Source organism: Vipera berus (genome assembly GCF_964194415.1).
Source record: "Vipera berus genome assembly, chromosome: Z".
Classification (NCBI taxonomy): domain Eukaryota; kingdom Metazoa; phylum Chordata; class Lepidosauria; order Squamata; family Viperidae; genus Vipera; species Vipera berus.
This window is the reverse complement of record NC_138205.1, coordinates 1,217,042-1,230,397: the sequence shown is the minus strand read 5'-3', so window position 1 is coordinate 1,230,397 and position 13,356 is coordinate 1,217,042. Positions and strand designations below refer to the sequence as shown.

The window sequence follows — 13,356 nt, the reverse complement described above, 5'->3', positions numbered from 1 at the left end:
ATCCTGGCTAGTTTTTTTTTTTCTTTCTTCCCAGTCCGAACGGAGGCTTGCTGTCCCAGTGGCTGGCAGGCATTTCGGAAAAACTGCTATTGGGAAAGCCTTCAGGAGAAGTCGTGGCAGGAAGCCAAAGCCGACTGCGAAGACCATGATGCTCACCTGGTCATCATCAACTCCTACGAGGAGCAAGTAGGTGCTGAGGTTTCTACCTGCGTGGCTGTCTGACCCAGGAAGCAGTTGGATTAGAACAGGGGTCTCCAAACGTGGCCCCTTTAAGACTTGTGGACTTCAACTCCCAGAATTCCTCAGCAGTTGGAAGTCCACAAGTATTAAAGGGCCCAAGTTTTCAGGCTGAGGAATTCTGGGAGTTGAAGTCCACAAGTCTTAAAGGGACCAAGTTTGCAGGCTGAGGAATTCTGGGAGTTAAAGTCCACAAGTCATAAAGGAGCCACGTTTGCTAGCTGAGGAATTCTGGGAGTTAACGTTCACCCTTCTTAAAGTTGCTGAAATGGATATTTCTATCTATCTATTTCATCACCCAGATATTTGACAACCAAGGTTGGAGACCCTCTGGATAACACCAATATTTTTTCAACTTTGGCCACTTTAAGACTTGTGGACTTCAACTCCCAGAATTCCTCAGCCAGCCAAAGTTTACCAAAATTCCGCATGAATAAGAACAAATGTGGCTAGACTTTTTTTTTTTTTTGCATTTTTGACTGGGTAACTTCCCTAATAGATGGTGGGAATGCAGTTGATGTAATATATCTTGATTTCAGCAAAATGATAACAATCATAAATTAATGAACAAGTTAAATATGGGTTATATGGCATGACAATTAAGTGGGAAACTGATATGGTGACTGGGGAATTCTGGGAATTGAAGTACACAGGTCTTCAAGTGGCCAGGTTTGGAGACCCCAGGATGAGACCAATATTTTTTCAACGTTGGGCACTTTATTTATTTATTTATTTATTTTATTGGATTTATATACCGCCCTTCTCCCGAAGGACTCGGGGCGGTGTACAGGGCAGTTAAAACACAATATACAAGGTTAAAAATAAATTAAATTAAATTAGCCCCAACAAGTAAGTCACATTCTAAAAATTTTAAAATCCCAAACCCTCAGTCCAGGCTGGCAAGCTCAAATAACCAAGTTTTCAGGTCGCGGCGAAAGGAGCGAAGGTTGGGAGCCATCCGGAGTTCAACAGGGAGCTGATTCGGGAGGGCAGACGCACCCTCAGAGAATGCTCTCCCCCTGGGGGCCGCCAGTCGGCATTCCCTGGCCGACGGCACCCTGAGGAGGCCCTCTCTGTGGGAGCGCACAGGACGATGGGAAGTTGACGCCGGCAGAAGGTGCTCCCATAAATAACCCGGACCCATGCCATTTAGGGCTTTGTAGGTCATCACCAGCACCTTGAATCTCACCCGGAGGGCAACTGGGAGCCAATGCAGCTCGCGGAGAAGAGGTGTTACATGGGAGTATCGGGAGACCCCCATCACAACTCGCGCGGCTGCATTCTGCACCAGTTGGAGCCTCCGAGTGGTCCTCAAGGGCAGCCCCATGTAGAGAGCATTGCAGTAGTCTATCCGAGAGGTCACGAGCGCATGAGTGACCGTGCACAGGGCATCTCGGTCCAAATAGGGCTGCAACTAGTGCACCAGGCGAACCTGGGCAAAAGCCCCCCTGGTCACAGCTCCTATATGATCTTCAAAATTGAGCTGTGAATCAAGGAGGACGCCCAAGTTGCGAGCCCTATCTATGGGGGGTAACACCTCACCCCCCATAGTTAAAGATGGAATAAACTGGGTAACCCGAGATGCCGGTATGCACAGCCACTCGGTCTTGTCGGGATTAAGACGAAGCCTGTTTCTCCCCATCCAGACCCTCACTGCCTCCAGGCAACGGGACATCACGGCGAGGGCATCACTGGCTTGTGGACTTGTTGACTTGTGGACAACCCAGAATTTTTCAAGAGTTGGAAGTCCACAACCCTTTTTTTTTTAAACAACTTTTATTAATTTTCCAATTTTACATCCAGATATTTAGGAAGCAACGTGGTGATTGGGTAATCAGTATTCCAATAACAAAATCTTTTGTACATATCTCAGGTTACATCATCAAAAACTCCCTATTTCCCTTAATTACTATATTGCAATCAAGTTAATACATTTCTAATTATAACACGATCAGTTAAATTAAAACATTTATCAATATATTTTTACTTACGTATACTTATCATGTCCTGTTTTTAAATTTTACCTCATTTCAATTGTTGTTAGTTGCGAAGTCGTGTCCGACCCATCGCGACCCCATGGACAACGTTCCTCCAGGCCTTCCTGTCCTCTACCATCTTCTGGAGTCCATTTAAGCTCACGCCTACTGCTTCAGTGACTCCATCCAGCCACCTCATTCTCTGTCTTCCCCTTCTTCTATTGCCCTCCACCTTTCCCAGCATGAGGCTCTTCTCCAGTGAGTCAATTACAGTGCCCTAATTTAGCCTTTAAGATCCATAATATTTAGCTTTCGGGTAACCCAAATTTCCCGTTTCATTACATAGTAGTTGTCGTGTCTAAAATACACATATTGCTTAGTTAAATACATTCTTATTTTATTTCACAAATACATTCTATTTGTCATCCTAGGACCTCATCACTTACTAATAAAGTATCCTTTATTGTCTGCATCCAACTTCCGTATTATAATTCAAAACTATATTCTGATAGCTAATTTTCATTTCCCTTGTAAATCTAAATCCTAAATATTAAATCAATTGATATCTTTTAAAGTCTCCCCTTAGCCCATTAAGTAAATGTTTAGGCTCTTCCATTATAATAATAATTAAAAAAAAGAAACCCGTTTGTTGTGTACTGGGTTTCTTGCAAGCAGGAGGAGAGACGAGAGGGTTCAAACAGGAACATTGCTTTATTGTAGAACAGGAACAGAACTGAATCAGAGGCGTCTGCACAGCTACTTATACGGTTGGCCACTAGGTGGCGGCCCGCCCCAGAGCCAACCAATGATCGTCCTGGAGACTGCATGTCTGCACAGTCAGCAAACATTACAAAGACACCCCAATTAAGCAATCTTAGGCAGCATTCAAAAGACACGTGAAAACAGCTCAAGTAAAAGGCCACGTTTTTTTAAAGTCTAACTCTGGTCTTCTTCTTCTTCTTCTGGTTTCATCTGGCTTGAGTAAGAGGTCATGTCCAGTGTTGTAGTTGTTGTTTGGTTGTCTAAATTCTCAGTATGCTGTACTTGTAAGGACCCTCCATCTTAGCGTTGCTTTCTTCGGCTTGTGTCATTTTTTTGAGTTGTAGATTTCATAGTGGAAATCAAAGTATGGTATCAAAGTTCTCAGTAGATTGTACTAGTTGTTCTTTAAAGTCCTCCGTCTTGATATTAATTTCTTCCTCTTCTGTTGCTTTTTCGATTGTAAGTTCATCCATTGAAATCAGGGCTTCGTTTTGTAAATTTAGGCTGGCACCTTTGTCTTTCGGTCTGGAATTCATTAGCTCAGTAGCTTCAAGAATTTTTCAAGTTTAAGCTTATAGTTAAGTTGTGGGTAGTATTCCTCCATTTCTAAGGTGTTTACAGATAGTTCTTTAGTGGAGGCTATTTTGATATGAGTCAGTGAATGTCCACCTCCACTGTTCCTAGAAGTTTTCACCGCCAGCTGTTTCAAGTTCTTAACTTTTTTAGATAGTGCAAAGGACAAATCTAGGCCGTAGCCAGGTCTCACAGTGAAAGAAAAATTTCCTTGCTATACCAGATTTAGCCACACGATGTCCTCGATAGCATATAAAATCTTTTTACAGACTCAAATTAGGCTTTTATCCAGTTTAAGTTTTTCCCTTCTTCTTTTTTTTTCCAGCTTAACAAGTAGATAGGGTAATAGGTCCCCGTAGAAATAGGAACTTTTTGGGACCCCAAATATCCAAAAGGTGCAAGTCCAATTGTTTAGTTATTTAGTTTAGTTATACTTTTCTTTTTGAAGTTTTAACTCCCCAGGTAGGCAAACGCCACCATTCCAAAGGGGTAGAAGAAATTTTCAAAAACGCTCCCACAGGAAAGTAGTTGGGGAAGTAAGAAATGTAAGGTCTCACCCAATTCCTCCGTGTTGCTTTCATTGTGCTTGGAGGTAAGTTGGCTTTCGGCTGGGTACGGCTTAATGATCGGCCATATTGATGGCCGATCTTTTCTTCGTCGATCCAAAGGAGCTGCTCTGGACCAAACGGGTGTGTGTGTGTGTCACCCCTCCATGATCAGTTGGAGGGCCTTCTCACGGTCGTCCCCTCTCCAGGGCGACTTTCGACTCTTTTTCAGGGTCTCCCAATGGAGGAAAACCAGGCGGCAGAGAGAGCGGTCTCTTCGAACGTCCGCCAGCACCGCTAGTGCAAACCAGAAGCCAGAAGTCCACAAATCTTAAAGGGGCCAAGTTTGCAGGCTGAGGAATTCTGGGAGTTGAAGTCCATCCCACTTAAAGTTGCTGAAATAGATGTTTCTATCTATCTATTGCCCAGATATTTTTTGACTAGATATTTTCCCCCCAAGTGTATTGTATGCTGGGATGGACATTTCTACATTGGCAGGCCAAGATTTTGGGGTACTGGGGTGCCTCAACCTTCTTCTATTCTTTTTTTTTCTGACAGCAATTTGTTTCGGTGCGTGTCAAGCCTCACTTTACATGGATCGGGCTGACAGATGCTGACGGCAGCTGGAAGTGGGTGGACGGCTCATCCTACACAGTTGTGTCACGGTAGGTTCCACTGAGGGGTTTTCTCCTTTCCCCCACCCACCCAGAGTTCCCCTTTGACTATCCATTGGTAGTCAGCCTCGAGGGGAACTCTCGAGATCATCTACACCAACCCGCGGTTGGGCACAGCTGGGAAATTCTGGAAGTTGAAACCCCGGCATCTTAAATTTGCTGAAATTTAAAATAAATTTTATTTTATTTTATTTTATTATTTTGCTCTTTTATTTTACTATTTTCGATTTTATTTTACTTTATTTCATTTTATTTTTTATTTCATTTTACTATTTTATATTTTATTTTATTTTAGTATTTTATTTTATATTTTATTGTTTTACTATTCTGTATTTTAAGAATAGAATAGAATAGAATAGAATAGAATAGAATAGAATAGAATAGAATAGAATAGAATAGAATAGAATAGAATAGAGGTGGAAGGGACCCTGGAGGTCTTCTAGTCCAGCCCCCTACTCAGGCAGGAGAACGTATACCATCTCAGACAAGTGACCATCTCTAGCCTCTTCTTAAAAACCTCCAGTGATGGAGCACCCACGATTTCTGGTGGCAAGCAGTTCCACTGGTTAATTGTCCTCACCGTCAGGGAGTTTCTCCTTAATTCCAGGTTGCTTCTCTCTTTGGTCAGTTTCCAAACCATTGTTTCTCGTCCTTCTCTCTGGTGCTTTGGAGAATAGGGGGACCCCCCTCTTCTTTGGGGCAGCCCCTCAAATACTGGAACGCTGCTATCTTGTCTCCCCTATTAAGTTTCTTTTAGTTTAATATTTTTCTTTGCTTTGCTTTGCTTTGGTATGATTTGATGTGATATGATGTGATATGATTTGATTTGATATGATTTGATTTGATTTTGTGTCTGCGGTGTTTTGTTTGAAGGCATGGAAATTTTAACCCACGAGAATGTGGTGGACAAGCGGGCGTCCCCGGCCCCGTACTCACACCCTCCCCCTTGTATCCCCTTTGCCCCAGGGACTGGTGCCCCGGACAGCCGGACAATTGGTATAACCACGAACATGGCAGTGGCGAGGACTGTGCCCATCTCCATACCAATGGCTGCTGGAACGATGCTCACTGCACCCGGCTGTATGGCTACGTCTGCGAGATGGAAATGGCAATTTAAGTCATCAAAGGGCCAAGTCTGAAGAATTTGCCTGAGGACATTTGCTCCCCCTTCCTGGCTCTGACTCCAGTCCTCGACTTACAAGCATTCGTTTAGTGACCATTCAAAGTTATGCCAACACTAAAGAAGCGACTTCTGGCCCTTTTCAACTCTTGCCACCATTGCGGCATCCCCACGGACACGCGATCAAAATTCGTACGCTCAGCAACCGACTCGTCTTGTAAAGGAGTAGATTATTAATCAGAAATTTCTAGTGCGTCTAATGAATCTAAAGGTTGATAGAAGAAGCCACCTGGAAGTCATAAACTCCGACAGGTAAATTTCATACAAATGAGAATCTTTATTGACATTTTTTTTACAGTGGGCACAACGACACACATCAAAAATGAAATTTAGCTCTGAAAATGAGACACATACATGACACACACCTAAAACATACTAACATATGTATAGACCCACACCCCTACGTGTACGAAAACAAATAAATGTTAAATACTGTCCATCTTGAATATATCACAGAAGGAGGGTGCCTGAGAGTTCACAAGGTTAATGCCGTATGGAATGAAACTACGGCTGAATCTGGATGTTCTGCTGCAGATACCACGAAGCCCCCTCCTCCCAGAAGGCAACAAGGAAAACAGGCCGTGAAGAGGGTGTGTAGCGTCCCAGATAATCTTACGGACCCTGTTCAAGCAACGCTTCTGTGCTGTGTCCTGGATGGGAGGGAGGGAACGGACAATGATCTTTTTGGCCATCCTCACCACTCTTTGAACTGCCAATAATCTTTTCGGCCGTCCTCACCACTCTCTGCACCGCCTTCCTGTCCGAAGGAGGGATGCTTCCAAACCAGACTGTGATGCCGTATGTGAGATTTAAAAACCCAAAATTTGATACTCACAACTTGAAGACAACTCTGGTTAACAAAAACAAAGATTTATTGAAAAGAAATTGAAAATGATAAAGAAAGAAAGCGTTTGCAAACGCGGCCTCTTAGACCCTTCCCAAATTGGATTGGGTTCAAAGAACGCCCTGAGCAAGTTTCAAACCAGGCATTTATACTTTCTTTTCTCAATACATGCCCCCCCTAAGAAACTTGTTAGCCTTTGAAGTCCTTTACATTTCTAAAAGATCTTCTTTGAAGCTTTTTACACTCAAAAGACTTATTGTAACAACTTCCTTACATCCATCACTATCTTATCTTGTTTACTTGCAACCTTGGGTGTTCCTATCTTCTTTGAAGCTTTTTTAACATTTCAAAAAAAAACTTTGTTGATTACCATTTGTGAGTCCTCTGTCTGAGCAGAAAATAGATAGCCCCACATCTTAGTGTAACATTTGATACAATTCATTGGTGTTACATTTTATACAACTTGTTAGGGATTGTTGTGCAGAGGTCTCCTTGTGCTACCAAGGAGTTGCACAGACAAGGAAGGGTACTGAGAGCAGTAAGAGTCACACAGTAACCACAAGAGTACACTGAGTTGTGAAAGCAAAAAATATTTTACTTTTAGGTGGTGTAAGAACAAAAATGCACGGTCAAAAATAAACAGTCCAGGTCATACACAATAGCAACAGTCCAAGGAGTAATCCAAAATACAAAGTCTTCTTACCGGTCCAGAGGTCAATACACAGTTGTACAGGTTTATCACAGTAGTAAACCAACAGTACAGCAAAACAGAGCAAAAACAGTAATAGTAGAGAGCAGTGAATTCAGAGAGAGAGAAGCTACGTTCCTAGCTCCCTCTTATGGCCATGAGAATACTTACACACCCATTGGCCAATTAACATCTTAAAGTCACAACATCATGGTTAATATATTTTCAACCCAACATTGTAGGCTATCATCATATGCCCAACATTCTCCCCTTTGGGTAGAATGATATATAACCCTTTACAATCTTATGCCAATTCTTTCACAACTAGTATTGTGCTTCACAGCACTTTGGACTTTAGTGAAATGATCTGCAAAATTCACATCCGATGAACAATATTCCAGTTGTATTAATTTGTCCTTGACACATTGTCCGACATTTAAATAATGAAGATCAGTATGTTTGGATCTTGTTCTGACTGCAGCATTGTTTGCCATCTTTATCGCAGCTTGATTGTCCTCATACACAATAAATGGATATTTTACAGTTAAACCCATATCTAACAATAATTGTTTGTACACTAGCAGTTCTGTACATAACACTGATAAGACATGAAAATTCAGCCTCCATTGTAGACCATTGCCTGATGGACTTCCATCCAATCAAAGAATCACCCAACATTACAGCCAACCCTGAAGCTGATTTACGAGTGCTTGTCTCAGAGGCAAAACTCGCATCTGCATATGCGGTAAGGATTAACTCACGATTTGGCTCTAGATATAACGAGTAGTGAATAGACTGCTTCAAATACCTCAATACTCGTTTAGCTCAATTCCTGCTGATTCCAGCATATCAACAAAGCATTTGTTTGTAAATTCAGAGCCATTATCAGTTATTATGCACTGAACCTTTCTCCTTGCTTATTAGGGCTTTCGGGGGGGCCCCCCAAAGCGGCATTATTACAAAGTCAGCTTATTGCCCCCAACAATCTGGGTCCTCATTTTACCTACCTCGGAAGGATGGAAGGCTGAGTCAACCTTGAGCCTGGTGGGATGCGAACCTGCACTAACTGCAGGCAGCTGGTGTTACTTAAGGAGGCATCAGCCCACTCCTATCCTATCCTATCCTATCCCATCCCATCCCATCCCATCCCATCCCATCCCATCCCATCCCATCCCATCCCATCCCATCCTATCCTATCCTATCCTATCCTATCCTATCCTATCCTATCCTATCCTATCCTATCCTATCCCATTCGATTCTGCCTGGTCTATGAAACCTGCCTCCGGGTCCCATTTTGAGGATTCCTTACAGTTCCTCTCTTCGTGGAAATGCTCTCCTGAAAGGGGGGGAGGGCCCAGAGCCGAGGGAGGGGCTGAGCGTTGAGCCCAGTATAAGAGGCCCAGGGCAGACCCAGCCGGGCGCTTCTCTTTTGCGCAAACTTTGGCAAACCTTGAAAGTCTCTCAGGGAGGAAATATTGACAGTCCAAAGACCAAGAGAGGAAAAAGGGAACACGTGGGCCCCTTTGAACCTCAACCAGGACTAGCCTCGTCCCCATTGCAGGTTGGACCCATTTCTCTCTGGGGTTGTTTCGGGAAGTGTGTGTGTGGGGTGGGGGGGGGCTTGGGCTTGGCCTAGCAGGCCAGCGGGGGTCTTCCTCCGAGGAAAGAAGAAGGCAGTGGCTTCAGATGCAAAAGAAGATTATAGGAGATTAAAGATTAAAAGATTAAAAGGGGAATATCTGGCGCTCTCTGAGCTTGCTTGTTTTCTTCCAGACGTTTCATGACCCAAGTAGGGAATACCATCAGGGCCAAGAAGGAGAGGAGGAGGAGGAGGAGGAGGAGGAGGAGGAGGAGGAGGAGGAGGAGGAGGAGGAGGAGGAAGAAGACAACTCCTCTGGGGTCCTTGGTGCTCTCTGAGCTTGGTTGTGTTCTTGCAGATCTTTCATGACCCAACTACTAGGGAACACCATCAGTGCTAGAAGGGAGGGGGGTTGTGAGGAGGAGGAGGAGGAGGAGGAGGAGGAGGAGGAGGAGGAGGAGGAGGACTGTGGGGTCCTTGGTGCTCTCTGAGCTTGGTTGTGTTCTTGCAGACGTTTCGTGACCCAACTAGGGAACATCATCAGGGCTAGAAACCTCTGCAAGAAAGCATCCAAGCTCAGAGGCCACCAAGGCGCTCTGGGTTCAGGAGCAGCTCCTGAAAAATAACGCAGGGGGGACGGACGGTCCGTGAACTCAGCGCCTGTCTGACTTGGGTGTGGTGTTGCCAGGTGTTTGGGGAAGGGTCTCAAGATGATCCGAGATTACCAGGATCTGACCATGACGTTTGACCCCGAAAATGAGGACGCACCCAGGATAAAAGGTGAGCTTCGTTCCGACGGGGTGCGCCTTGTGAGATTCTTTCCTGAGCCCCCAAATCATGCCTTGCAAGCCTTCATCTGTGGCTCTCCCTTGGGCGGGGGGCTCCATATTGGCCCCCCTCCCCAATTCTCGAAAGGTCATGAGTAAGAGGAACGTACTAAGCAATTCAAAATTACCTGTCTCTTTTTAGCTATGGCCCCCATCTGGGGTTCCCCTCTACCTTGTAGACCAGGGGTCCCCAATCGCCGGGCCGTGGCCCACTCGGGGGGGGACGTGGCCAATTCGCCACGTGGAATAACTGCTATGGTGTCTTCCCTACTTCTTCTTTTCTCTAATCCCGCAGCCGTTCTTCGTATGCTTTAATCTCCAGGCCTTGGATCATCTTAGCTGCTCTTCTCTGAATTTTGTTTTTTTTTTAAAAAATAAAACTAAAACAGCTTCCAATCTTAGAAGCCCTGGCAGCAATTAAAAATTGTCTCTTCATTAGGATGCTGGAAAAGGGACAGAAGCGAAGGAGCGGAAGCCTCCTAATTAAAGTACAGGAGCCTTTCCAGCTAATTGTGGCTAAGCAGTGATTCCCTAGTTAGTACTAGGGCGAACAAATGGAGAGGCAGCATTCTACAACCTTAATTATAGGCTGCATCTGGAATTACTAAGAGCGTAGCAATTCAGATGCTTCCTCTCTCTTATTAGCTGCAAACTGTGCCCCAATTCCTATTTCTCTCCGACTCCTGTCCTTCCAGTTGCAATTTTCCCTCCGACCTGTTCCACTTCTGTCTGACCTGCCTCCTTCCTTTATTCACCCGGGTTTCGCAAGCTTGGCGCCTTTAAAATAGCTTCGCTGGCTGCGGAATTCTGGGAGTTGGAGTCCAGACCAGGGCTTTGCAACCTTTTCACCCACCCTACCACTTTTAGGATAGGGCAACATCCGAGGACCACCAGTCGCCTAGCAAGGTGTCAAAAACTTGATCACCAAAAAAAAAGGAAAAAAAGGGATGAAGTACAGGTAGTCCTCGACTTACAACAGTTCGCTTAGCGACTGTCCGAAGCTACAACGGCACTGAAAAAAGTGCCCCCCGAGCCACAGCCGAGCGAGACGCCTGCCTGCCCGCCCGGCGGCGCTCTTCCTCCTGGCCGAGGTTTTCATTGTTGTGAGCATTTCTGATGAGGGTTGGCAGCGGGGGTGGGGTGGGGGGGTGTTTGGTTTTTATTCCCCCCCCCCCACTGCTGGGTGGTTGCAGCCGGTTTTGGTCACTTCACATGACCCTGGGACACTGTGACCGTCATAAATATGAATCGGTTGCCGAGCATCTGAATGTAAACCACAAGACCCTGGAGATGCTGCAACATTCCCAGAACCGCCAGGATCAGTGCCGAGCTCCAGCTGCATCCTGGCGCTGATCCCGGCGCTTCCGCTGAGCCCCGACAGCCCTGCAGTTCCAGCCGTCTCTCGCTCAGGCTTGTGCGGTGCTGCCACCGGTTCAGCTCATTCCCCTCCCCCGCTGCCACTTTTCTAGGATGGCCGCGTACCACCTGCCAGGTGCCGATGTACCACAGGTGGTACCCGTACCACTGGTTGAAAAGCCCTGATCTAGTCCAAGCCCCTGCTCAGGCAGGAAACCCTACACCATTTTGGACCTTGGAGGTCATCTAGTCCAACCCTATAGGGTTTCTCAATCTTGGCAACTTTAAGTGGAGTGGACTTCAACTCCCAGAATTCCCCACTCAGCATGGCTGGGGAATTCTGGGAGTTGGAGTCCACCCAATCGAAAGCTTTCTTTAGATATTCCTTACAGCAAACAAACAGTCCTGATTATTAAGGTTTGGGAAAGAAACCAAGGTTTGGGACCTCTTTTCATAGCTCCTCCAAAGCTCCCCCAAAGCCAGACGTGGGTCCGACGTCTCTTCCCTAGCCGGTGCCTGGTTCTAATCCTGCTGGGACTCAGCTTCATCCTCACCATCATGGTCATGGTGTTTGGAGTCAAAGGTGAGCGAGTTGCGATACGACAGTGCCAGACAATGGCCTCCTAGGGCCTGAGCACATCTAAAGCCGAGGGGAGCGGTGACCACCAGGTGATCCCCAATGGGGCAAAAGGAGATATTTCTCTCCCTCAACCATTTTTCGTTCCCTCTTCTTGCCTCCCAGGACGTTTTTACAACGCACAGTTGAAGGAGACCCAGGACAGCCTCAACAGTTTCAATCAAACACTTCTCAAGCAGTTCAGGAATCTTCAGGTTAAAGGTAAAGCTTGCAGAAGTTAAAACTCATTTCGGCTGGTTCTGATTGCAGAACATTTTTAACCTTCAATTAGAATAGATCTGGAAGGGACCTATAGAATAATAGAATAGAATAGAATAGAATAGAATAGAATAGAATAGAATAGAATAGAATAGAATAGAATAGAATAGAATAGAGAACAGAACGCCTTCCGACAAGCAAAGTCAATGTGGGGAACCGGATCCACTTAACCACGTGACTCACTTAACCGATTCAGTTAACAACAGTGGCAGGAAAGGTCGTAAAATGGAACAGAACTCACTGAACAACGGCACCGCTTCACAAACTCTGGCCGTAATTTGAGGAGCTGCCTAAGGTAGATGCTAATGGAGCCCAGAATTTCCATTGTAAGCCATGTGACAGTCGTAAAATCAAGACACACATCGGACCGGATCCAATTTCACGCCTTTCTTTGTGACGGTCATTAAATGGGCACCATGCTTGCTATGGGAACTCCATGGGTGAGGAAATCAAGGCATCCCGGGGTGCAAAAATATGTCGTAAAGATAGGCAGCCAATCAGCTTCAGAAATAGACAAAGTCACATGACTGCAGAGTTGTGCAGCCGTTGGAAAAGAACTGGGGTCACGAGTAGCTTTCAGGTTGGTCCGTCATAACTCTGAACAGTTCCTAGGCTCATTGGTCATAAGTCGAGGATGACCTGCCTGCTTCAACTGAAAACTTAGCGGAAGAGGAAAACCGCGTGCTTCGCTGAAAGGTCAGCCTTGATGTATGTGCTGGATGTAAATGCATTAAAAGGATTCCCTGATCCACTAGATGGAGCTTGAGTAATCACCGTCAGTTAGGCAAGTTATCTAGTTTGCTGCAGGAATAAAGTCGATTCTCGAGAGCGAGGACAATAGAATACAGAATATACCGAGTTGAGAGGGACCCCGAAGGTCTTCTAGTCCAACCCCTTGCTCAGGCAGGAGACCCTATTCCATTCCTGACAAATGGTTGTCCAATCTCTTCTTGAAACCCTCCAGTGATGGAGAACCCACGACTTCTGGAGGCAAGTAGTTCCTCTGGTTAATTATTCTGATTGTCAGGAAATTACAGGAAAATACAGAATAGAATAGAATAGAATAGAATAGAATAGAATAGAATAGAATAGAATAGAATAGAATAGAATAGAATAGAATAGAATAGAATAGAATAGAATAGAATAGAATAGAATAAAAATAGAATAGAATGATAAAATACAGAATAGAATAGAATAGAATAGAATAAAAATAGAATAGA

The 13,356-nt window shown here is 45.0% G+C and overlaps 1 protein-coding gene across 1 annotated transcript in view; it reads left to right on the top strand.

Annotated features, from left to right (window-relative positions):
• The window catches only part of LOC308677854 (asialoglycoprotein receptor 1-like), a gene marked incomplete at both ends in the record, with an annotated part of 12,677 nt that extends 6,793 nt beyond the window's left edge, over nt 1-5,884 (top strand). Inside the window, 3 exons of the mRNA XM_081344551.1 lie at nt 35-186; nt 4,652-4,758; nt 5,734-5,884. Coding sequence (XP_081200677.1) covers nt 35-186; nt 4,652-4,758; nt 5,734-5,884 — 410 coding nt within the window. The remainder of the gene's footprint in view (nt 1-34; nt 187-4,651; nt 4,759-5,733) is intronic.
• Between the last annotated feature and the right edge of the window lie 7,472 nt (nt 5,885-13,356).